Source organism: Gorilla gorilla, chromosome 8 (assembly GCF_029281585.2).
Source record: "Gorilla gorilla gorilla isolate KB3781 chromosome 8, NHGRI_mGorGor1-v2.1_pri, whole genome shotgun sequence".
NCBI classification, from domain to species: Eukaryota; Metazoa; Chordata; class Mammalia; order Primates; family Hominidae; genus Gorilla; species Gorilla gorilla.
The window spans coordinates 134,074,615-134,102,346 of record NC_073232.2 but is presented as its reverse complement, the minus strand read 5'-3'; the positions used below and the strand labels follow the sequence as shown (position 1 = coordinate 134,102,346).

Genomic DNA, 27,732 nt, shown 5'->3' with positions numbered 1-27,732 from the left:
GAGGGAGACCCTGTCTCAAAAAAAAAAAAAAGAATTTGGAATAAGGTTCATAGAAGGGAAATTTCTGCCCTTTCCGTATTCAAGGTCTTATATTCCAGTATAGCACCACGTAGTTACATTGCCCCTAGCTCTCAAGGAAAACACTATGAGAGTGTGATAATAGTTTTTTCATATATTTTTGGATACAGGATTCTAGAAAAAAATGTGGAGACATAGTTAAGTAGTTTTATTGTCTTAATTTAGATTAAATCAGATAAATTCATTCCCAGGAGTTTTGCTGAATTCTTTTTTAGGATCAGTTTAGTAGGATTGGTGAGTCTTGCATGAGGATCTGGTAAGCAGTTTTACTTGTTCTCTGAGCATGGGGAAAGGTATGGTTTTGTTAATCCAGGTCTGCTTTGGAAACCTCACATTCCCAGACATAGCCCAAGGCCTTCAGTTAGTATTCCAAGTAAGATAATAAAACCAGACAGCTTAGTTTCATATTGTGTTACAATTAATAGCCAAATATTCAAAAAGGCTTCCTTTTTATTGAACTATTTATTTGTAAATATTTTCAGACTTTCAGAGAAGTTGGAAGGATAAAAATAGTACAAAGAATACCGGTACAGTGTACTCTTTTGTCAGATTTACCTATTGGTAGTATTTTACCCCATTTGCTATATCTGTTGTCATTTTTTTCTCCCTCTTTTCTCCCCCTCTGTCTCCCTGTTTATATACAGATATGTGAATGTATGTTTATATACTCACACATATGCATGCGTATTATTTTTTGAACCAGTGGTCCTTTACTCCAGAATACTTTAATTTGTATTTGCCAAGAATGGAGAAATTATCTTATAAATCACATTACAGTTATCAATTTCAGTAAATTTAACAGCAATACAATACTTTATGTACTGTTTGTATTCCAGTTTTGTCATTTGACCAATAATGTCCTTTATAACATCAAATGGCAAACTTTATTTTAAAAAATTTGTTTTGGCTGGGCGTGGTGGCTCACGCGTGTAGTTCCACCACTTTGGGAGGCTGAGGTTTGTGGATCTCGAGGTCAGGAGTTCGAGACCAGCCTGGCCAATATGGTGAAACCCCGTCTCTGTTAAAAATACAAAAATTAGCTGGGCATGTTGGCGTGCACTTGTAGTCCCAGCTGCTCAGGAGGCCGAGACAGGAGAATTGCTTGAATCCTGGAGGTGGAGGTTGCAGTGGGCAGAGATTGCACCACTGCACTCCAGCCTGGGCGACACAGTGAGACTCTGTCTCAACAAAAACAAAAAAACATTTGTTTTAAGTTAGAGTTATATACTAAATGGAGAGATTTTGATTTGGATAGGAGGAAGGTATTGATGTTTCAGTCATACTAGTCATATGTAATATTCCAGAAGAACTTTACTCTTAAAAATACATATTTAGTGGCCGGGCGTGGTGTCTCATGCCTGTAATCCTGGCACTTTGGGAGGCTGAGGCGGGCGGATCACAAGGTCAGGGTGTCGAGACCATCCTGGCTAACACGGTGAAACCCCGTCTCTACTAAAAATACAAAAAATTAGCCAGGCATGGTGGCAGTCACCTGTAGTCCCAGCTACTTGAGAGGCTGAGGCAGAAGAATGGCGTGAACCTGGGAGGCAGAGCTTGCAGTGAGCCAAGATTGTGCCACTGTACTCCAGCCTGGGTGACAGAGTGAGGCTCCATCTCAAAAAAACTAACAAACAAACAAAAAACATATTTAGCAGTTACCCCGAAAGGCTGAAGAACTTTGAATAGGATTTTTATATCACATGACAGAAAACCAAATAATTTACACATGCTTATTAAGCAAAGGAATAGATATTTAAAGAAAGTATAAAAATTGTTCTGCAGTGAACCTTGTTTTATCCAAAATACTGGCCATACATTCGTAGCAGAGTTGTTCTTTTCAGAATGTCCAGAGCTCTTTTGTGGTTCTTACTGGTTAATTGGACATCACTGGTTCAGCCTTAAGTAAACCTTCCTCACCTGGGCACAGTGGAGATGTTCAGTGTTGATCTTTCTTGGCATTTCACTGTTGACCACTAACCTCTGGGTGCATTTTTTTTTTTTTTTTTTTTTTGTGGCTTTCCAAGTTGCACACACTCCTGGTTTCCCTCACCATTCTCTGACTGCACTTTTTCATCTTCACCAGCCCTTCTTCTGTTTGCCCCTTGAATGTTGAATGTCCCAGTCTCTTCCACCTCATTGCATAACTTTTTTTCTTGATGTGTAAGTCCCTAAGTGCCTTTTGGATGTCCAGGACATCAAAACTATCTTTTTAATAATACTGTGTTATTTGCCCTTTTCCCTGTTGACATTTGCATTAATTATACAAAAGCAACTGTGATGGAAAACTGCTAGCGTCTTAGCACGAATCAAGGCATGGAAACATAACAGTAGCTGCGGTGCACTCGCAGTAAAAATAATGCCAGTTTTGCTTAAGAATGTTCTTGATGAAACAATAAAAATTATTTAATTACAAGTACATGTGTTTTTTCCCCCATATTCAGTGTGATGAAATGGGTAGTATATGTAAAGTGCTTGTGCTGCATCCCAAAGTACAAAAGCTGTCTCAGGAAAAACACTCGTGTAGCTGAGTTGTGTGCTAAACTGTAAACCAGCTGCTCTTGTCATTGGATGCTTTTTTTTTTTACTTGAAAAAACAACTGACAGACTTGGTTATTCAGACCTGGCTATTTGAGAGACATTTTCTCAAAATGAATGTAGCAAACTTGTCACTTCAAGGAAAACAGCTGACACTGTTGCCAGTGATAAAATTCAAGCTGTCAAGTAAAAATGACAGTTTTGGAAAACTTGTGTTCATCACTGTGGACCTAATCGTTTCTAGTACTTAAAGAATTCTCTGATGAGATCAGTGGTGATGCTAGAAAACATGATTGATAATTGGCCATTGAAACATGTCAACATTTGGGAGATCTGCCTAACTCAGTGAATCAGTACTTTCAAAATAACTGATGTATTATGTTACAGATCATAAATGGGTGAAAAATCAAAGTGCAAGATACATCAAAAGAGTTTAGTATTCTATAGAGTAGAAGAAGTTCAGAGATACGACTTTGGATTTCACTTTGGGAATAACCTTTAAGAAATTACTTGTGGAAACTGCTAGTGCGATTTTGGTGTAGTATCAAAGATTACTCACAGTTACATGAAAAGGCTGCTAAGTACTCCTTCCTTTCCCAACTGTATCATATATTTGTATGAATTTTCCCACACACATAGTGTAATGGGTATTTTTTATTAATTCACCACTGTTAGCCCTGTTCACTTAAAATAAGGTGGCTTTTGCTATAAATTATTCTATAATATTTATAGTTGAAGATATCAAGCAAGTTGTGATTAATAGGTCTAACAAATGGATATTGCCGGATAGTTTACAACCTTTAATCTTTGCATATGAGTAGAGTTTGAGAATGTGTGCTCAGATGCTTCCACGGTTGCCACTGAAGTGTTAAATCACGAGCTATATTAATTTGCCTCACTCTTCCAGTCCTCCTCGATCCTGGGATCTTGCTGTCGAACCCCATCTTCTGTTAGTGTTTCTGTTGCTTGAGCTGTAACCTGCTGTTGCTGTCTACTTCATGGACTGCTTTTCATTGTTTCCTGGAACCCTCTCTAAATCTTGCCCAGCTTGATATGTGTAGTTTCCATATCTGGTCATCCAAAGTCCGGATTCTTTGTCACAGATCAAACCCTGATTTTGACAGTGGGTTTAAAAACATGGCTGTTTTATATATTTAATTTGAGAAACATTCGTACATCTACAAATTCACAGTAATAGAGGAGTTTTAAATAAATCCTCATTGAAATATACTATACATGTAGAAAGGTTTACAGATGTGTAGATCCCCACAAATACCACAAGATAAACAGACCCTTGAGCCCCCAATTGTCTCCTGGAAATCGGCATTTCTCTCTCTCCCTCTGACAATTACATTTTTTTACAGTAAGAGTCGGCAAACTTTTTCTGTAGGGGGCCAGATAGTAAATACTTCAGGCTCTGCAGCCACAGGCAGTGTGTGAACAAATGGGCATAGCTGTGTTCCAGTGTAACTTTCTCTATGGACATTGAAATTTTAATGTCATGTAATTTTCACATCACAAAGTGTTCTTTTGATATGTTTTCAACCATTGAAAAATGTAAAAGCCATTTTTAGTTTGTGGGCCATAATAAACAAGCAGCAGACCAAATTTGGCCCATGGACCATAGCTTGCTGACCCCCACTTTACAGTATACCACTCACCCACTCTTTTGCTTACTCTGCTGCTAGTTCAGCCTATACAATAAGTTAACATCTAAATTAATTTATCGAATATCTAAATTAATAAATAGTCTAAGTCAGTGTCATCACATGCATCATCTAGTGCATTATAGCCATTCTCCTCCAATCACAAAGATCAACTATAATATAAGGACAGTATGCTATGTGAAATTCAATAATAAAGTTGCCCTGGTGTCTCTAGAACATGTATTACCAAACTGGGATACAAATGTTAAAATGGACTCCTACTTACATAAATGAAACTTAGGTTTATACTCTATGAAGTAATAAACCGTGAGTTCTTCCATGTGATTTACAAACTAAATGTAATGGCGATTGTTTGCTTACCTTTGGTTACTCTTCCTTTCTTTTTGAATTTAACTTCTCAGATTCTTAGCCAATGTTCGATCATTCTAAATTTAAAGGATTATATAGTGTAGTTTTTCAGTCAGGAAATAACTCTGTTGTGAGTGCTTTAAAGTATTGCTAAAAGTCTTTATTTTCACCTGCGTGATATCTTGGGAAAGCAAATATTTAATTCAGCTAGCTTTTACTGAGGCCTGCTCTGTGTGAGGTACTTGGAGGACCTGCCTGAAGTCACTCTTTTGGTACTGATGACTTAGACCTAGGCCCTGTCTTCAGGGAGCTCTTGGAGAGGATCAACATTAGGAAAATATCTTGCACAGTCAAATTGGTAAGTTCTAGAGAAAAGGAACAAAATTCTGTGGGAGCACAAATGCATGCTGGTAGGAGGGAAGAGAGGAGTATGTATTCATTGAATCTGACTTTTTCTCCTAAATTTTAAAAATGTCAAACCTGCAGAAAAGTTGAAAGAACAGCATAATGAACACCCGTGTATGTTCACCTGAAGTCACCAGTTAACAACATCTGGCACATTGCTTTATCTTTGTATGTGTTGCATACATAAGTGTATGTAGGTGTGTATTTTCTCTGCTAAACCATTTAAAGTAGATTTCAAACATCAAGACATTTCACCCCCAAGTACATCAGCTTGGATCTGAGAACAAGGATATTCTCACACCTAACTGCAACATCATTGTCATTCTCAAGAGATTCTAATATTCTTACAGTAATATCATCAAATAGATAGTTCATGTTGAAATTTTCCAGTTGTCCCGATAGTGTCTTTTATTCTTTTCCCCCCTCAATCCTGGGTTTAATCAAGGATTATGTATTTCATTTGTTATGGGTTTTTTAGGGGTGGGGGAGTCAGGGTCTCACTCGGTCACCCAGACTAAAGTACAGTGGTGCGAATACAGCTAACTGCAGGGTCAACTTCCCAGGCTCAAGTGATCTTCCCACTTCAGCCCCTCAAGTAGCTGGGAGTACAGGCATGCTCCATCACATCTGGCTAATTTTTATATTTTTTGGTGGAGACAGGGTTTCACCATGTTGGCCAGATTGGTCTCGAACTCCTGAGCTTAAGCCATCCACCCACCCTGGCCTCCCACGATACTAGGATTTACAGGCATAAGCCACTGCGTCCAACCTGTTATGGTTTTTTAAAGTATCATTTGAGTTTCCTTTTTATGGTTTCATAACATCAACAGTTTTGAAGAGTTTAGTCTCCTGTAATTTGAATTTGTCTGGTTGTTTCTTTATAATTTTATTAAGTTTACTCACTTTTGCGGGAATACTACCCATGTGATGCTGTGTCAGTCTCAGGACATCACATTAGGAGTCCCTTACTGTCATTTTGTCCAAGTATTGGTGATAGTAAGTTTGCTCACTTGGTTAAGGTGACATCTACCAGACTCTCCACTGTAAAGCTGCTTTTTTCCTTTGACTTACTAAATGTATAATATAAATAGTCATATAGTGGTCTGCGGGGCTAGACTTTGAGACTGAATATCTTGTTGCCCACAATCTTTTGCCAGTGGTAGGTTCTTTTTGTTTTTGACAGTTTCTTGTAAACGTTAAGGATTTTAAAAACATTCTATAATTCCAATTGTTTGTAAATATTTAAAATATAAATATGTATGCTTTCTTTTAATGAAAAGCTGCTGACAGTTGAACTATAAATACATTTCTTTATACAATTTAAACATTTTAAAGTATTAGTACCATTTTAGCAGAGTTAAGATCTCGTTCTCAGACACATGAGAGCTGAGTTCAAATCTTGATTTTATGCTTTATTGTATGTATGTACAGCCATTATAAGACTCAATCTCTTTATCTGTAAAATAGGGATAATCACCACCACTCCTTATGGGATAATTGTGGAGATTAATGAGGTAGCTCATGTAAAGCAGTTAGGATAGTGCTCAGCTTATAGTAACTACTCAATAAATACTAGCTTATTGTTGCTTCAATTAATACCAAAATTGTCTTAATTATATATTAATATAATCTTTACTAAAAGTTAGTAACTTCAAGTTGTAGAAAGAAAAAATTAAACATTTGTTTATTATTTTATTCACATTTCATGCTCATAGTACCTTTGGTTTATTCTAGATTTTTATATGCCCTACAATTATAGCTAGATATTTTTGCTAAAAGTACTTTGGAAGGGTTACTTTTAATTGTCTTGTGTGATTCTTTGCAGTCATAGTGTAAGTGCTTCCTCCTGTTATTGCGGAAAGAGAAGACTCAGATGCTTGTAAATCATACACTTCCCAAAGACTAAAGTTAACTGGTACAGGCTTTACATATTTATTTAGCGATAGATTTTCATATCCGTTGCTCACAAACACACAGTGAAGTCTGCAGAGAGTTAAAACTCCCTTAATAAATAGTCTCTGTGAAGATAAAAAGAAGTTAGCAAGCATGGAGGCTATCATAAACTGCTATGGCTGTGTTGGAAGCACTCAGGAGACAATTGAGCTCCCACTGGCCAAAATGTGGACAGTTTGAGCTTCAAAAGGATAACAGTAGTAGATTCAAACACATTAAATATCTTCAGACTTACGAGCTTATAGTGAAAAAAAAAAAAGAAAAAGTTGCTAGAATGTGTGCTGCGTACCACATTGTATTACTCAGACACTCATCACCAGAAACTGATAGCTCAACAGCTGATGGATCACCAGCCTGTGCTCAACAGCTTCCAAACATACTCAATGCTCCAAACGTTTATGCTCAAAAGTATAATCATCTCTATGACTAATACCATAATTTCAGGCTCTCCGTAATAGTAACTTGTCAAAATTATACTTTTCCCACATCTGGAAGTTGTAGATTTCAGCTTCAATTTTATTAAACTATTTTCAGAGAGTTCTGATGTGGTAAACTGATAATTATGCTATTTCGGTATCTCTAAATTGTTATTGTTTGGTGATGATTGGCTCCTTAAAATTTTAAGGAGATACATTTTTGGTGTAAAGTCCAAGATAGGTGCCATTGTAGAAGAACTTTATGTTAGTGGTATAGTCATTGAATGAAGAACTAAGGGTTCTCAAGTTATCATCCAAAATTCCCTGGTGTTTGTAACATAATACTTTCTCCACAGTAATTTAAAATTCTGTGAAATTGACTTGACTTTCTCACCTGTAAATAACTATGTTTAAGTTAAAAATGGTCATGTTTATCATGGTTACATGACTGATCATTTTTAGAAAGGGAGGAAATAATCTTGAACTTGCTACTCAAGTGTAGGCACTACACAAAAGCTGTTACATTAACTTTCTACCAAGTCCTTCCTTGCAGAAACACCCAGAATACTGATGGCATCCAAGGGGACAGGATGTAAATTCTACCAGAACCCCTACTGCTGCACAGTGGAGGGAGGAAAGGTTATCCTTAAACTTGAAGCATTTAAGTCATTTGTGATGAATTTTCCATCAGGCCGAAAAAAAGGAATGATTACCAAAGATTACACCCCTGGGATAAATATGAGGTTAAAGCTAACTTCTTATTTCCCTCAGGGGTGTAATTAAACAGACCTTTATGATTAAGGCTTTCAGGCACTGAAAAATGTTTTCTGTTTTCATATTCTGAAAAAAATCATGGCTCCAGATAGAGATATGATTAGTTAGAGACAGCTTACTGACTTTATTAAAGCCGTGTATTTGTAGGAAACTGTTTTTTAGCATTGTTTGATTCAGGGCATATACATTTTAAAAAGAATGTTGAAAAATAAAACCAATTTGTTTCTGAGGGGACAGATCCTAAATGATTCTAATTAGGCAGATCTTTATAAACAGGAACATAGGACATTGCTGACACAATTTAGGTGTTCATACTTATTTCTGATTTTAGGTTGGGAATTTTAACAGAAAAAGAATATTAAGATTGTGGTTCTAATCTTGGTTTTGCCAGTAATTAGCCTTGATCAAGTCACTTAACTTTTCTATATCCCTCCCTCCTCCTTTTAAAACATATTTAAATGCAACTAGGGAAGTCTGAGGTCCAATTTTAAGATTCTGTGGTTCTCTCTTTTTAAGAAATATGACTGGACAGAAATCAGCTTAACTGAATAAGTATTTATTGAGAATTCGGTCCATACAAGGAATTCTTCATATGCATAGGGAACGTAAAGAAATTGATGTACTCCCAGCTCTTAGGAAACTCCAAGTTTGAATTTTAGGTCAGGGAGTGGAAGGGGAGGGGTGATGTAAAAATAAGAGAAACACAGCATATAAGCAGACAACTCCAATAGATTGTATTAAGTTCTAGAATAGGCTTCTGTGGAAATCTAGATATCTCCTAAAGACGTCAACCCTGACCCTTCCAATCTAAATTAGATTTCCCCATTGTATTGGTATGCTTTTTCTTCATAGCATTTATCATACTTTGTAATAACATTTCTGTATGATTATTTCCTTAAAGTTTGTCTCCCCTTTTGGACTAGAAAGTCCCTGAGAACTGAACCTGGCAGTGCTGTTGTTCACCATGGCATGCCCAAGACCTTGCTAAGGACCATGCTTAAGTCCTTAGTATGGAACGTGGAAGATGGTAGGCATTTAATAATGAGTCATTGAATGCAGGACTGGCAGCACAGGGGATGGTTCAGCCTGGGGATGGGAGCAGTGGGTGGTGAGGTGAAGCAGAGTCGAAGGAAAGCTTGGTAAAATAAGAGTAGGCAGTTTTTAGGTTGGGTCTCAAAAACGGAATAGGGGCCAGGTGCGGTGGCTCACGCCTGTAATCCCAGCACTTTGGGAGACTGAGGCCAGCAGATCACCTTAGGTCTTGAGTTTGAGAGTAGCCTGGTCAACATGGTGAAACCCTGTCTCTACTAAAAATATAAAAATTAGCCAGATGTGGTGGTGGGCGCCTGTAATCCCAGCAACTCGGAAGGCTGAGGCAGGAGAATCACTTGAACCTGGGAGGCGGAGGTTGCAGTGGGCCAAGATGGTGCCACTGCACTCCAACCTGGGCAACAGTGCAAGATTCTCTTAAAAAAAAAAAGTGGAGTAGACATTGAGACCAAATGGGTAGCCTTGCCAGGCAGAAGATAGCCTGTGAGTACCCCGGAGTGAGTGAGTTAAAGGTAAGAAAGTAGACTGAAAGCAAATCTTGTGCCATGGACTCAGATACATGGTACAGGTTATCTCTCGACTGGAGAGCTTTGGCAAAAGGGCTGTGAATCCATTTGCACGCAGTGGATATAGACTAAGGGCACACACTTGTGAGTATAGTACTATTATTATTTTACAAACACAGATTCTGTTGGGATTTGTAATATCCAGACTCATTTAAGAGCATTCATGAATTTTTAGTGATTTATCTCATTGTAATTTCTCATCAACCGTAACTAAAATTACAAAAGGCCCATGGTTTTTTTTTTTTTTTAACTTTAAAAAGGGATCTTCCTACTTTCCTTATAGATATTGGAGAGCCAGTAAGAGGTTTTAAGTAGGGAACTTACATGATCAGTTCTCTCTAGCAGGAGTAGGAGGATGGATGAATTCAAAGGAGAAAACTTGGAGTCAGCCCCCTCGCTCTTGTCTAGGTGAGGGTGGCCTCAGCTAGGGTAATGGCAGAACCAGTGATTCTAAGTGCTGTTTTCCAAGAAAGAGCCTTAAAAAAGCAAATAAACACCTAAATTGGTTCTTCTTACAAACATGGTGAATGCCAAATTTATATATAGACACATATATGAATATTCATATGCGTATTTAATCTTTAACAGAAACTAAAGAGGCTTCGAGTTTTTCTTTCTCTCTTTATATTATCTTCTTTGTCTTCATCTTTCATTCTATGTCTTATTTTAAAAATCCTTTTCAACTTACGACCCTTCAGTTTGAAATTAAATTTGGGCTGTAAGTTGACTCCTTGAATCTTTGCTTCACAAGGTTTCTTTGTCTTTTTTAGAAGAAAAAAGATTAACTCAGGGTTTCCAAAATAAAAGCAAAGATTGTGATTAAAACTGAATTAGAATCTTGATTCTCTGTTATTTGCTAATAGTAAAATAAATAGCTCAGTCTTAAAGAAGCTTTAAAGTAAGTCCCGGAGCCTTTGAGAACGCTTGGATTTTAATTAAAGAAATACAGAATACCATCACTTTCTGTTTGTCAGTGGAAAAAATATGTATTTTTAAATTTTCAAAGCTTAGCCTAGCAGCACATGGAGTACATCTGTTGGCTTTCAGAATTTGGGGAACACAAATGGATTCAGATGTTAGGTCCTTTGTCTTTACTGGTCTCGGCTCACCTCGCCAACTGAGCATGGCACAATCCAAACACAGTTTTTGAAAACAGAGCAGCTAGAGTTACTTCTAAAGCACTCTCTTGGGGACTGATAAAGTCAATCTCTGTTTATGTAATGAAATCAGGGAGCAAGGGGTCTGCCGTAGTACTTTGTGGATGGGATTCCACTGGTGTTGTCTTTCAGGGGAAAGACTGGGTTTAATAAGCCTTTATTCTTACTCATTTTCTCTGGGGGTACAGCCCACTCTAATGAATTATTTTGAACTACTTTTGTTTATGTACTGTTAGAGCATCTCTTTAAGCAGTCGGTTTTAGTACAATCAATAGATTTATTGTAGAAAATTGGGATACTAGTGTCAACTTTACATGATAAAAGACTTAAACTTTATCTAGTTAATTTTTTTTGTTGTTGTTCAGTGCTGCTAATGTTCAGTGTCTGTGTGTGTGTGTATTTAAATAATATTGTCTTTTTGGTGTACTTACATTTTAATTTAAGTTGAACTTTCAAAACAGACTGCTGGTTTAGCCTCTTTTCAAATATAAAATCCTTCCTATTCTTCAAAATATTTATAAAGTATTCTTGAGAGTGAAATCTCATAAAGATCTTTGGTGCAGGACCAGAGTTCAAAGGAAAGTTCGTTTGGTTTTGATTTGAAAACTGTAAAAACAAAATGCCATCAAAATGGCAGGGTGTGAATTGGTAACTTCAATTTTATTGCAATCGGCCAAGCCCATCCCCAGATGTTTCCAATTAAAAGCCAAGAATGCTAACTTGGTTGAATATCATATGAAAGTATTTCTTTTCTTATTTTTTTTGTCTGAGAAAAATAACAAAGTCTCAAATGCTTTAACTCTAATTAAAGAAATAATTTCTCATTTGCATGTTTAAACTTAAAAAATAGTATAATATTTAAAGAGAATTCTTACATGTCACATTAGTAAACCTGTATAGTTCTGAATACCTAGGGCTTCACATCCGTCTTCTTATAAAGGCCAAAGGAAAAATAAAGATTTTTAAAAAGATGTTAAAGCCCTTTAAAATTAAAATCACATATTTCTGGATTTACTATCATAATCAAAGAGTGGACCTTTTAACACAGGATTTGTTTAAAAAGGGGTTGTTAGTAACTTCAGTGCATTTTTCAGTATTGTTATAGGGAATTTTCCATTATAATGTAAATAATAGGTTTTTCTTTTATTTCTGATGAATTGTATATTCAATTGTAAGAAGTACTTCTGTGGAAATCTAGGAAGATAGGAAGATGTAATCAGATAAAAGAAACCATAATGTAATTTAAAAACCATGAGTTTTATAATATTTCTCCAGCTAATACCAAGACCCTTACTGGCAATAAATTTGAATTTATGGAAATTGGCATTTGTTCAGAGAGAAGATGGAGTTACTCTTTATAACTAATCTAACATTAACATTTTGGATATAAATTTAAGTTTGAAGCTCCCTGAAACTGTAGACACAGGACCACATACTAGCTGCAAAGATGAAACAGTTGTTTCTCATTTCATCTCCTGTTTGGTGAAATTTTGATGGACAGGTATTTGAGAGCTCAGGAGGGAGACAGCTGTATGGGTCTTGGATCTGTATTTGCTATTGGTGAGTGCCTGTTTTTTTTTTGTTTTCCTAAACATGGTGCTACTTGGCCTGTAAGACATATTGTAGGAGGGACCTGTTCTGAGGAAGCTCCAGCTGCTGCTTCAGAGAAAGCTGATTCTTTCACCTGTGCATTCTACCACAGCTTGTTGACAGCTCTTGTTGCTGTCCTCAGTATTGCTGGCTGCTCCAGCTCCTTCGTGCTTCTGTAGCAGCCTGTGCCCACCACCCGTTATTGATCATGGCTGTGAACGTTATTGGGGCCAACTGTCTCCTCTTCCCCTAGCAGAGAATGAGCACCTCACAAGGCTTTTTTCATCTTTTCCTCCTTGATGTCAAGCGGAGTCCCTGTGTATATTGAACTGAGTTGTGATTTTTAAGGTTTTCGGAAGTTATTTTGAAAATACATTTAAAAATTGTGCTTTTGTTTTTTTAAGATTTAGGCAGGAAATGAGAATAGGAATAGAGTCTAGCTCTCAGTTCATCACTACTATTTTATCATCTTATTGTTTTATCTATACAGTAGAAATAATGTCTGTCTTCATTACCTTTTTTTTTTTTCTTGAGACAGAGTCTTACTCTGTCACCCAGGCTGGAATGCAGTGGCACGATCTTGGCTCACTACAGACTCCACCTTCTGGGTTCAGGTGATCCTCCTGCCTTAGCCTCCTGAGTAGCTGGGACCACAGGCGTGTGTCACCACGCCCAACTAATTTTTGTATTTTTAGTAGAGAAGGGGTTTCACCGTGTTGGTCAGGCTGATCTCGAATTCCTGACCTCAAGTAATCCACCCATTTCTGCCTCCCAAAGTGCTGGGATTACAGGCGTGAGCCACTGCACCCAGCCTGTCTTCATTACTTTTTAAAGTTATTGTGAGATTTAACTCAGACAATGTGCAGAATTATTATGAGGACTATGTTCTTAACAAATACAGAGAGAAGTAATTATTGTCTTTGTTGTTACCCACCAAAGTGGCGTTGTTCAACTCTCCTAACAGATGAAGAGGCCCTTTCAGAAGTTGCCTTTCCTTCTCTTTTTTAAAGTGAAAATTAATATGGAAAGCTGTACATCTCTTTTGAGATAAATTTATTTCATTGGCATATACTTTCAATTCAAAAAAACTTTAAATTGACATGAGCCAGTAGTTTCTAACCTTCTTGAGTATGAAAACCCCCTTTTTAATTTCAGTAACTCTTATAGCCCCTGTCTTGATTATGTCCTTGTAATTCTAGCATTTGGTGATAATTCACTGAATTTCCAAAGGTTGAGAACTATTCTTATATAATAAGAACATGTGGGAGCCACATCATAAATACAAATTCAGCAAATACTGCTTCATGCATGCCATGTTAATGAGCAAGGCAGAAGGTGTTAAAGTAATGTCCACTGTTTAGAAAGTGGAAGTAGAAATGGTATAGGTGGAGTGTACTATGGTCGTTGTTCATTCACCCAGTAGTTATTTACTGGGCAGGTTTTGGAACACATTAGTGATCAAGTTAGACTAAAATCCCTGACTCTACATTCTAACAAGTAGTTTTCTATAGATATAAATAAATAAGGAAATTAACAAGACGATTAGGCAGTGATAAGCCCCATGGAAGTAAAATGGTAGGGAGGATAGGTGGGCTTCATTGAGAATGTGACGTTGAGCAAAAACTTAAAGTAGCTGTGACCAGAAGAGAGAACAGTCAGTGAGAATCTCTGAGGTGGGAGCAGGCCTAGCACGTGCAAGGGACCGCAAGGAAGCCAGTGTGGCGAAGGTGACATGATGGAGGAGGATAAAGCGGTAGATGACCAGTCTGAAGGGTAACATGGGCCGTGCCACTCAGGGCCTTATAGGCTGTGCCATGTCTTTGTATTTTTTTTTTTTTTTTACTCCCACTCAAATAGGAAGTGTGGTATGTGAGGAAATATTCTATTTTTAAATGGATTGTCAGCACAATAATGGTTGCTAGGGGCTAGGGGGCAAAGGGATGTGGAGTGACTGCTAATGGGTACTGGGTTTCTTTGGGGATGATGAAAATGTTTTGGAATCTGATAGTGGTGATGCTTGTACAACCTTATGAAAATAAAAAATGCTGAATTGTACAATTTAAAAGGGTGAATTTAATGGTATATGAATTACATCAATGAAAACATTGCAAAAAAATGGATCACTAGGGCTTGCTGGAAACATTTTTTGCTCCTCCTCTGTATCAGTTTATAACTTTCGCCTTTGAAAATTCAGATTTCTAACTAGTTACAGCTTAACTGAGGGAAAGTCTCTTAGTGTTGTTTGCTGTGTTTTAATTAGAAGTAAAAGACGTTCGTCTACTTTAAAGTATCTCTGCTGAAATTATTACTAATTGTGAAATCCAATTTTTCCACATACATGTGTCCTTTTATACTTGTGTTCATTGTTATCCAGTAAGATATGATAGTGAGATAACTTTTAACCTCTGGCTATCAAAATGATTTTAATTTTTAGGCTGAATTCTGTTACATTTTGTTAAACTAAGATATTTTCCATGTAATTTATTTTGTGATTCTTTTATAGGGTAAGAAATTGGATCAGTATGATAATGCTCTTCAAATTATAGGCTAAAGCATGCAAGTGAGAAGAATGCCTTTGTTCATTCCATTAACCAAAAACCAAAAGTATATAATCTCCTCTTCCAGAAGACACAGTCTTTTTTAATAGAAATAGAGCAGGAAGTGCATTTAGCTAGGGTGTTTTTCTTCTCCTTTCAATGTTTTAGATTTAACTTTGGCATTTCCTAGATTTTCATTCTATGACAACCTAGTAAAATTAATTGAAATATTATGAGGCCATATTTTAATTTTTTAATTGAGTCTTACAAATAGTCTAAGTGGTTTTCATCAAAGAAAAAGACCATTGAATATTACAGCTCTACTTTGTGTAAAACATTAACTCTTCTGTGGTAACTGAAAATATAGACGTGCATAGGTAGTTTGTTTCATTTTGTTTTTAAGTTTTGTTTTCCAGTTCTAAAACAGTTTGTAAATAGTTGCAGAAGTTAAAATCGTTTGGTGAAGTCAGGAATCATAGGATTTGCTGAACTTTTCCCTTTGACGGCTTTGAACTGAGTGATGATCCCTCACCAAAAAAATGTTTAATTAATAATAAAAAGTAAGCATTCCTTCTCTATGTTTAGTATTTTTAAACGTTATTTTTTAACTTTTTCAGGCATCTTATCTTGAACTATGTTATCCTCTATGGTAGCCTTCCCTCTTGAAATAGGTGCCCTTGCTTGGTAAGATTTCCTTTTGTTCTTGTTGGACGGCTGAATTTCTGAGGACTTGCAAAGGGTGTCTAGCAGTCATCTTCTAAAATTGTGGATTGAAAGAACTCTCCAAAAAATTGTGAGAGAAGCCCTGTCAGACCAATTACATTTTCAAAATTTTGAGTACTTAGAAAATCTGTGGTAACTCATTTCTTCTTATTTACAAAAAGTCAGCACCCTAGGAAAGAATTAATCTGCTTTTACCTCTTTGTTCCAATCTGAATGAATGTACTTAGAGATTGATTAAATATTTTTTCTTCTGACCATGGGAAACTATGTCCAAATCCTTAAGTAATTACATTCTTCATACAAACATTTCTCATTTTCTTATACTAGCTGAAGAGGCAGGGTAGCTTTCAATCCCCTGTGTTTTCATTTGTGTGATGGTGACTTTGAATTGAGCTTTAAGCACTTTGGTCATTTAACTCTCGACCAGCTTAGTTTAGAAAGCATAACATTTCAAAGTGGTTTATTTCATAAATCTCAATTCTTTGACGGCTTGTGAGAATATCTGAAACATTGAAATAAGCCTGTACTTAGAAGAAAAATAATGTTTTAACCTAGTCTAAAAACGTGATTTCAGATGATGAGCAGAAGTTAAAATGTATGCATTTATGGTCTTTGAGTGAGATAAACTGAGTATTTAAAGAGTTAAAAAATGAAATATCATTGTATGAGCAGGTATTACCTTCTTAGAGCACTGTGAAAATTTAGAAACTTGGGACAGTTGTACACTGTCATATTTTTTATGTTTTATGCATACTTCATCTTTATCCAGCTTTGTCACTCCCAGTAGGTTGTGAATTATCGAGAGGCATGCATTTGTTCATCTTTTTGTTCCAGCCTTTAGTGCCTGTTACATAGTGAGGATTTATGTAATGTTCATTGACTAAATATTCTTTTTTTAAAAAATTTTTATTTTTATTTTTTTTGAGACAGAGACTCACTCCATTGCCCAGGCTGGAGTGCAGTGGTGCGATCTTGGCTCACTGTAACCTCTGCTTCCCGGGCTCAAGCGATTGTTGTGCCTCGGCCTCCAGAGTAGCTGGGATTATAGGCACGTATCACCATGCCCGGCTAACTTTTATATTTTTAGTAGAGATGGGGTTTCGCCATGTTGGCCAGGCTGGTCTCAAACTCTTGGCCTCAAGTGATCTGCCTGCCTCGGCCTCCCACGGTACTGGGATTACAGGCATGAACTACCGCCCCCAGCCGACTAAATGTTCTTGATGGTCAGCGTCGTTGTTAAATCTAGGCACTGGATTCAGGTGGCTGTTGATGAATCTGCATATCCGCAAGGTTTATGTTATGAAGGAAAACAGGCTCTGTTTTAACCTTAAGGACTCAAAAGTTGATGTCCGATCACCCCCATCTCCACCCTCGATATTTGTCCTGTGCTTTTTTTGCCAGTGAGCATTCAGTTCCACCTTATATTAGAAAATGGGGCCATTCGTATGTTTAAGGTCTTATGTTGTTTTTTGAGATGATACATATGTTCTTTTTTTTTTTTTTTTTACCAGACATTCTTGGTATTCTCTTCTCCTTTTTTTTTTGGAGACAGGGTCTTTGTCACCTGATCTGGAGTGCAGTGACACAATCACTGCTGACTATTGCCTCTACCCTCCTGGGCTCCAGTGATATTCCCACCTCAGCCTCCCAAATAGCTGGGACTATAGGTGTGCACCACTATGCCCAGCTAATTAAAACATTTTTTTGTAGAGATGGGGTCTCACTGTATTGCCCAGCCTGGGTATTCTCTTCTTTTATGTTCTGCTGTCACAAAGATCAAGATATGCTATTCCATTTTTATTAGTGTTTCCTTATTCATGTTGGTAATATTTTTGTACCAAATTCAGAATCCTAGAACAATTAAGTAAAATGAGCCAGAAAATTCTACAAATGAAGAGTGATGAGGGGGAATTAAATCTCCAAGATGTTAAAATATAATATAAAGCTTTAATAGTTAAAACTATGTGGTACTGGTACTTGATAAGACAGGTCAGTATAACAGAATACGTAGAAAGTCTTGAAAGAGATTTCCCTATATATGGGAATTCAGTAAGTTACCAAATTAGCAGGGGAAATGAAGATTGTTTTAAAAATGATGCTGAGGTCACTGAATAAACATTTGAAAGAAATTAAGTTGGATTCTTTTTGTATACCTTATATCACAATAAATTCCAGATGGAGCATAAATGTAAATGTAATATTATGAAACCATGAAAGTACTAGAAAAAATATGAAAGTATGCTTTCATAACCTTGAAAGTGACGGTGGCCTTCTTAATTATTGTGTAAACCCAGAGGCCATTTTTAAAAATGATCGATTTGAGCACACATCAGATTTTCATATGGCATAAGAGTATGGCATAGAAAGTCAGAAGATATATAAAGTTGGAAAAGATTTATGACATATTTTACAAACCAAGGGCTTAATATATAAAGAGTTCTTAATATATAAAGAATTGTTTAATAAGGAAAGGCCAGCAATTTAACAATAAAATGGGCCAACTTTATGAAAAAGAAAAAATGCAAATTCCTCTAAATATGTGAAGATACATAATGCTAATTAAAACCACATGAAATGTCATTTTTTAGAACAGCAAAGATTGAAAGTTTTGGTAGTATACTATCTTGGTAAGGATGTGAGGGAAATCAACTTGGGAGCATAATGTTGCCGATGAGAATGTAAAATGGCACAACTTCTGTGGAAAGTCATTTGACACTATAAAAGTTAAAACCCTTTTACCCAACATTCCCAGTTGAAGGAATTTATCCTAGGCATATTCACAAATGATGTGTACAAGAATATTTATATTTTATCAAGTGTTTCACCATTTTAAACCAACAATATGTAAGTTCTAATTAGTCCAAATCCTTACCAAAACTTGTTTCTTCCATCTTTTTAAAATTTAGCCATTCTAGTGGACATGCAGTGATAATTTGTTATGGTTTTAATTTGCATTTCTGGTAACTGACAACGTTGAACATCTCTTCACATGCTTATTAGGCATTCATATATCTTTGGTGAAGTGCTAAAGTGATTTGCCTTTTTTAAAAAAATGCATTGTGTTCTTATTATTGAGTTGTTATAATTCTTTATATATTCCGGATACAAGTCTGTTTTTTAATATATGTTTTGTCAAAATTTTCTCCCAGTTTTTGGCTTTCCTATTTATTTTCCTAGTAGTTTTTTTGAACATAATTTTGAGGAAGTATAGTTCATCAGTTTTCTTCCTCTATGGTTGGTGCATTTTGTTTACAAAAGAAAACTTCTATACTCCCAGGTCAAGAAAATTTAGTCCTTTTTTTCCCCCAGAAGTTTTATATCTTTAGCTTTTATATTTAGCCTTTTTTCCGTCAGATTTGCAAAGTGATCTATAACCAAAAAGGAAAAACAGATGTAGAAGCACAGCTTTAGAATGCTGTCTAGTTTTCTGATTCATGTCCTTTCCCCCAGTAAAACAGTTTCTGAGTTAATGGAGATAATGCCATTGTTTTTGATAATATAGATAGCAGTGAAATATCTGGCTTTATTACACTTCCTAAGTAAATCCTCAATTCATTCCTAATTCTGTGTTTGGATATTATTAGATGCGTCTGTAGACCACCTGGAGCTGCCCGTTGTAGATGGCCTTCTACTGCTGTAGGGCAGTGAGGCAGCAACAGTGCAGTGAGCACTCCAGGAAAGCTGAGTCAGAGACCTGACTTCTGGTCTTCACCCTGTTATCTGCTCCTATTGGAATAGAACAAAACTCTCCCTCTTATTCAGCAAGCCTTCCCATTTCATCTAGAAGAAAATTCCAGACATCTGACTGCTGCCCAGAATGTCCCCCAGAATCTGATTCCAACCCACTGTTCCATCGCTGTGGTGCCCTGCCATTTCCTGTTCCTTGGAGTTTTCTACTTGGCCCAACTCTGTGTCTTTGTTTATGCCGTTCCCTTTATCTAGATTGTTCTCATTTCTTTTCATCCTACCCTAGGCTTAATTCAGTCAGTCTTTTAAGTCCTCAATAAAACCCCATATCCTCCTTGAACCCTCTCCCAGCCACTCAAACAGGAAAGAATGTTTCCTCACATTTTGTGGATGTATAGCCTCTCTTGTTGGCTTCCAGACTTCTGAATGCTTTGCGAGCTAATAGGACGTGGTGTTCATTTTATATCTATGCTTCATATGGTGACTCACACAGCACCTGGTATAGAGCCTTTCTGTCAAACAGCATCACTGCCGAGCTCTTAAGCTGTATTCTTTGTAATGAGTTTTGCACTGGTGTTTTTCAAACTCTGTGGTGTAACTCATTTGTTGCTTGTAAAAGCAGTTTTGGTGGTTCTTGAGCAGCATTTTTTGAAAAATGAAATAAAATAGACTAGAACATAACATCGGTAAGCATTGTATACTAAAAGGTTTGTTTCTGGTTTTATGTTTGCAAATATGTTTACTAGGCTGTGATATAGAATGTATTTTGTACTATGGGTTGTAGTAACAAACAATTGAAAAACACTATACTAGATTTTAACCTCTATAATGAGTTTTAAAATTTAGAAGAGAGACACTTGGAATTTTAAATAAGCTCAAAGAATACAAAACCTTGATAGTTATGAAAATTTTCACGAAATGTTTTCAAATAATTTGTACCATCTTCATTATCCCCATTAAGTGAATGATTTTTTTTCTTTAGCATCTATTGTATAGTCTTTGTGTTAGATTTGAGGTGTATAATTGGATTATAAAAATATAAATTGGCTGGGCGTGGTGGCTCATGCCTGTAATCCCAGCACTTTGGGAGGCTGAGGTGGGCGGATCACCTGAGGTCAGGAGTTTGAGACCAGCCTGGCCAGCATGGTGAAACGCCCTCTCTACCAAAAATACAAACATTAGCCTGGTGTGGTGGCATACACCAGTAATCCCAGCTACTTGGGAGGCTGAGACAGGAGAATCACTTGAAAACAGGAAGCAGATGTTGCAGTGAGCCAAGATTGCACCACTGCACTCCAGCCTGAGTGACAGAGCAAGAATCTATCTCAAAAAAAAAAATTATATATATATACACACACACACACACGTGTATACACATATATACACATATATGTGTATATGTGTATATATGTGTATGTATGTATACACACATGTGTATGTACACACACATATATGTACACACATATATATACACATATATATGTACACATAAAATTTTTAAATGGGATTTTAAGTGGGATTTTTGAAGAAAGTTCAGTGGATTATCAGATGTTTCCCTGAAACTTGTTTCTTAAACTTCTCTTTATTATACGTTTATCAGTTTAGATTGCTTATAGAAGTATATTGATAAAACAGTACTTTCTACTACATTAGGGAAGAATGAATATTATCAACTGAGTCAACAAATCACAAATTAAAAAATTTGTCATTAAGGATAGTGAAATTCCATGTTGAAAAATAAGTTCACTTTATACAGTGCTCTAATACATGAAAAGAAACTTCTCTTTGTTAATTAACTAGTATTTGAAAGACAATTTTGAAACTGGTTATTCTCAAGTCAGCTCAGCAAGAATCACACTGAATATTTCTTCCAAAAGGGAGTAAAAATTCAAATTTTCCAAATCAACACAGGCATCCTAAGTCGTGGTGTTTAACTTTCAGAGAGCCTTGAGTCATACGTGCTTTCATGAGATGGGAAAACTATCAGCTACAGGGTTGCTTAGTATTTACAGTAAAACAGTTTCTGGTTGACTTTTAAGTTTTTGCTTTAAACCTTTCCTAGAGCCCTCATCCCTATATCTCTGGCATTGCTGTGTTAATAATGCCTGTGCCTTTTTCCTTCACTTTTCTTCAGGGTCAGTATAGACCTTCTGATTTGCTGTGCCCTGAGACATATGTTTGGGTACCCATTGAGCAATGCCTGCCTTCACTTGAAAACTCCAAGTACTGCCGTTTCAACCAGGACCCAGAAGCAGGTATGTTTGGAGCTGAGCTCAGCTGGAAATCATTGGCTTTGTTTTTATGATCCATGTGTGTGTGGCTGTGGCTCTTAACAGGGTCCACGTAGCTTTGTATATTATAGAGTATGCTGTGCATGAGTGTGTGTGTGTGTGTGTGTGTGTAAGATAGAGGAAGACTTTGCACATGCACACAAACTCACACTCACAGTTTGGCACAAAATTAAGAAACCTCACGTGCTCGTGCCACTTACTGACCTGGCTTCTCCCATTAGATTTGTTTTTATATGCTTTGAGGGGCTGATATCAATATCCATATCTTTTCCAACTATCACAGTGCCTAAAAATTGTCTGCTAGATGGATTATTTAGTCAACGTAGAGAAGATGGAAACATTAACCAACTGGACCGAATAAAGTTGTAGGATGGTTTCATGGAGGCAAACAGACTGTAATGGATTTTGTGACAATACTTTTTTTACTTTCTACTTGTATCTCTGGCATACCCCTCCAGTATAGTCCCAGCCATATTTTGTTCCCCATTGTTCCCCTTTGGCTGTTTTGTGTACTAAGAGTATATACAGATATTGAAAGTATATCCCTGGCTGGGTGCTGTGGCTCACACCTATAATCCCAGCACTTTGGGAGGCTGAGGCAGGCAGATCACGTGAGGTCAGGAGTTCGAGACCAGCCTGGCCAACATGGTGAAACCCCCTCTCTACTAAAAATACAAAAATTGGCTGGGCATGATGACGGGTGCCTGTTATCTCAGCTAGTCAGGAGGCTGAGGCAGGAGAATCGCTTGAACCTGGGAGGTGGAGGTTTCAGTGAGCTGAGATTACGCCTTGTCACTTCAGCCTGGGCGACAGCGTAAGACTCTGTCTCAAAAAAAAAAAAAAAAAAAAAAGCATAGACCTGGAGTTAGGCTTCCTGGATTCAGATCCTGGCTTCATGATCAGCTGGTAAACTGTATGCCCTTAGGCAATTTAACAATCTCCCTGGTCTCAGATTTCTCACTTTTAAAATGGAGGTAATAATAGGACCTACTAGCTGTAGTGAGGATTAAAATGAGATAAACATGCTAAGAACAGCCCCTATTACTGTTTTTTGGTGGTCACTAGCCAAATTAGAATGCTGCATCCTATATATGCCACAGGCTTTTGTCTGCATTTACTTTTATTTACTGTGATCCCTCTCTCTGCAAAATCGTGCAGTTTTGTTTACCTCCCTGTAGTCTAAGTACCACTCACAGTTCAAAGTAGCCCTCCTCCACACAGCCCTTGTAGTCCTCACGGCATTTAGCCGTGGCTTTGTAAGACAGGCACAGGTGCTGATGCTCTCAGGATGGGTTGCATTAAGTTGACATGCTTGTCTTCCCCTTAAAGTTCCTTGATATTCTCAGTTGTGCTTAATTGAACTTTGAGGTCTCACAGAACCCCACCACAGAGGAGATGCCTGATCCATATTTCTTAAGAGTATGAACATTTTTCTAGCTACCACCCGTTGTCTAAGTTTGGGAAAAAAGAAGGAAAGATCAATGGAAAGGCTGGAGGAGAAGAGAGGAGTAGATGGAGCAAAACCAAATGAAAGATAAGGGGGTGGGGAAAGGGATGCAGTGACTTCTTCAGTTCTAAGATGTGCATTTGTTTCACAAATCAGGTTTTTTGTGTAAAAAAATTGGCCCATGTAATGTATTTTGTTATCTCCTTGAAAAGCTGTTATGAAATCAAGAGTGACTCTTTCTTACACATGATGATACCTTAGAACCTGATGACGAGTGACCATAGGGACCCAGCTGACTCATATGCCAGGTACCCTGGCATTAGCCCCTGTTTTTCTAGATGTTTAGGTTCCTAGAATAACCAGAGTTTTATAGTTCCCACACCTGAAATTATTAGTCAGCGTCTGATCGTTTCATTCTGAGTAAAGTTACACCTCATTGATCAGATATGTTGCTTAAAAACAAACATTAAATTTGTCAATCAGTTTTGGAGTCAGGCTCAAAGCCAAAGGCAATAGTATTATAAGAGAAAGCATATACTTATTTACTCTCCTCTCTTTCCTCAAAAGAAATTTCCCCTCTAGCTTTTTTAAGGTCAGTCAGTCCAGTCCCTATGATGAAAACTGCTGAACATCTTACTAAAAGATTTCATATTCACATATAAAACTGTTTCTGTATAAGTTGCATTCCAATAATATTATGATCCTAAATTTCTTATTCCCTAACTTATGATAGCTTCACCTTCTTTTTTTCCTTATTGGTCAGTTTTAAAGCTTGCATTTCTTCTTACATAATACTTAGAGACTAAACAAATTCTCCTTTTATAAAGTTGAGAAGGTGACTGAATAATTTCCATCCATTGAATAGACATTCAAGTAAACATTCATGTTAATAGATTTTAAAATTATTTTCCAGAATAAATACTAACAAACATGGCAAAAAAGATTTAAAGTCTCATAATGACCATTTTTGTCAAGAACATACTGTATCCTGGTGAGCGATGAATATATTGTATGTTCTTTTCCTGTAACTAGTAGGTTACATTTCTTATGGCAGTAGCTTTAGCTCTTAACATTGTTTAGAATTCATTTAGAAAGAAGTAAATTTCTTTGAGAATAAGTGCTTTGAAGAAATTGAAGATCTTTTTTTCATATGCTGAATCTGTGGAACTTTCAAGAGAATACCACACAGTTTTATCAGTATTGAATATCACAGTCCAGACACTATTTGAAATCAGACTTATATCCTGTGGTTTTAGGAAATTAAAATGCAGTTACATGCTGGAATGTATTCAGCCTGCTGTGAAACATGGTCATTTGAGGTTTAAATGGCAATCTGTGAGAAACGGTTCTCTTCTCTGGGGCCAGTTTTACTTTTACATGACCCAAACTTTGACTCAGAAAATAGAGCTTAATATGGGCAATAATTGTTGTTCGTCAGCATGGTGCTTTTTTCACTAAATCTTGTTTCTCTTTCCAGCTGTTGAGTAGTTAAATTACTCTGCAAAGGCACAGTTGATCACTATAGGCTTCAGTTAAACCAACTGTGGCTTCAAGGTGTGTCACTGGCCAGTGTTAAGGAAAATCACGTTTTCCCCCTATCCTTTTGTATATACTACTTTGCGGTACTGTGGGGGGAGGGATTGACAAGCTGCAATAACTTGGAAAATTCTAAAGAAATCCTTTTGTTCTTAAATAAGTCCTTCGTTTTTCAATGCAGGACTTCTGCCTACTTCAAAGAAAGGGGTTCAAAAGTTTCTCAAATGATTTTTAAGTAAAAGTCTGTTAGATTTTTTAAATTAGTAACTGAGTATGTATAGATTTCAAAAGTTCTGTACACATATGTGTATACACATATCTGTGTGTATTTTTTTAAAACCTAAACAAGAATATTCTGCATCCTTACATTGTCATTTTTACTTAATACTTTGTGTTACTTCTTACTTTTGATAAGGTAGAAACTTGCTTTTGGTAAAAAACAATTTGACCATTAATTTGGTCATAAGAAAACAAATACTGCTACCCTGTGATGCCCAGTGTCTAATAAGGGTTTTTTTTTTTTGAGGCCAGGCTGGTATGATCTTGGCTCACTGCAGCCTCTGCATCCAGGGCTCAAACGATCCTCCCGCCTCAGTCTCTTAAGTAGCTGGGACTACAGGTGCACATCACCATGCCTGGCTAATTTTGGTATTTTTTGTAGAGGTGGAGTTTTGCCACGTTGCGTAGGCTTGTCTTGAACTCCTGGACTCAAGTGATTCACTCACCTTGGCCTCTGAAAGTGCCAGGATTATAGGCGTGAACCACCGTGCCCAGCCAATACAGATATTTTACAGAAAAGCGTTATTATTTTTTGTAATATTTTGTAATTGGTTTAGAGCCGTAATAGATAAACTATGATTTGATTTGACTCTTAATGTTGGGCAAACATTATATTATCATTGGTATTAAAATCCTTGGTTCCAGATTTACAAAAAAAAAAAAAAAAAACTTTCTTGAGCATATGCTGTTTCCCAAGCACTATCCTATGATTCCCCCTGTTACTCAGTTTATCCTGAAAACATAATTGAACATTTCATATTGACCCCTCAAATATTTTTTGTCACAAAAATAACAGGTAACATTTGTTTTAATCAGGATAAAAAATAATTTAAATTCAAATACTGCTCTATACTTGTTATAATACTTATTTTTAGTATTCATTTCAAGGGGGCTACTAAGAATACTTTTTATTTCTATTTGTAATTATAGTAAGATATATATTTTACCAGAGTAGTTTACATTTCATTCTGTTCTATACATTGAAATGTTCGCAAAAAATCTTACAATTTATTTTTAATTTAGCTAAGTCATTCATTATTAGTAAGGATATCAAATTTAAATTTGCTATAAAGAGACTAGTCCCTAAACATGATTTAGTGCTTTATCAGTTTACCCAGGATAGTGAATTTCTAACACACCTTAATTCTTCCCAGCAGTTGCTAAAAATCTAAACTAATGTAAAGAAGCTCGTACCTAGTGTGAGCCCCAGAAACTCTGAGGTTCTAATCTATATTGTGTTTTTGCTGTTTAAAGGCCTGTTTCTTTTCTTCTCTCTCTACTCTGCCCATCATTCTTGCTGGCATGGTACCCTGGCATTTTTTTTATACTTTCATAGTTTCTCTAGCATATGCCCACAGAAAAAGTAAGTCCCACTCTGACCTTGATTGTTTGTGGAAGAACCAGTTCAGGAAGCATGCTGTCCTGCGTTCATTCACCTGTTTCTCCAAGCCTGGCACCACTTCCCGAGTGCTGTGTTTGATGGACCCGCAAAAGGGTATATCTAAGCCAAAATGTCATTTTCATCACTGGGAAACAATGCCTAGTGAGAAAGCAACTTCCTAGGGCCCCTTAAAAAGGTGCTGCAGTAATAACTCATGACTAATGATAGTATCTTTCCTAATTATTTTAGATGCAGAATTCAGCTTTTTTTTTAATACTTCTGAAGGTAAAATCATTTTCATATCTGCATTTGAGGTCGAACTACCCACTTCAAGTTGCAAAATGAATGATGTTGCTTGCTGAATACTTAATAAACATATATTCTTTGTTGCCAATAAAGATGGTGGTGCTTGGATGTAGCCAGCTGGAAGTAGAATCACTTGTACACTATTATGTGCTATAAAGGAAACCATTGAAACAAGAAAATGTCTTGGAAATTTGGCTCCCAAGTTTGGTGAATCTGGAGGATGTATTTTAATATGGAAAATATGGACAGTCTTCTAATTTTTCAGTTTACTTTCTCTCCTCTTAAAAATATCACTCTATTGTATTATTACGATTTTTTTTCTTTTTTTGTGATGGAGTCTTGCTCTGTCACCCAGGGTGGAGTGCAGTGGCGTGATACCAGCTCACTGTAGCCTCTGCCTCCCGGATTCCAGCAATACTCCTGCCTCAGCCTCCTGGGTAGCTGGGATTATAGGTGCAAGCCATCACACCCAGCTAATTTTTGTATTTTTAGTAGAGATGGGGTTTCACCATGTTGGCCAGGCTGGTTCTCGAACTCCTGACCTCAGGCGATCCACCCGCCTCTGCCTCCCAAAGTGCTGGGATTACAGGCGTGAGCCACTGCACCCGGCCTGTATTATTACTATTTTTTTTTTAGCCATTTATTCTCAAAGATGTATTATGTACAATTTAGTATGGTGCTAACATGACTCTTGGTTTAAAAAGATACTAGACTTCCCTAGTTTGCGTGATCTTTTAGTGAAAACACTAAGAAACAATAATACAGGTTTTTGCTACAATATTTGGTGTGTATGACTGAAGTATAATGTTTTACTTGTTTGCATTTTCTTCTTGAAAATGTGAGAACTAAGATGTCTTAAGATAAAATTCAACAGTTGTTCTCATTTTAAAAGATTGCTTTAAAGCCAGTCTTGCAGAGAAATTTTAAAACATACTATTTTATAAATTTTTACCAGCCAGTCTTTGCTCAATAAGCCATGCATGAGCAGGGAGCCAATGGCTGAAAC

The 27,732-nt window shown here is 36.8% G+C and overlaps 1 protein-coding gene across 12 annotated transcripts in view; it reads left to right on the top strand.

Moving 5' to 3' along the window:
* The window catches only part of ATE1 (arginyltransferase 1), a 181,201-nt gene that overhangs the window by 116,613 nt on the left and 36,856 nt on the right, over nt 1-27,732 (top strand). For all 12 annotated transcript variants that reach the window (XM_031015425.3, XM_055353879.2, XM_055353881.2 and 9 more), the window contains one exon: nt 21,621-21,741. In XM_031015425.3, coding sequence (XP_030871285.1) covers nt 21,621-21,741 — 121 coding nt within the window. The remainder of the gene's footprint in view (nt 1-21,620; nt 21,742-27,732) is intronic.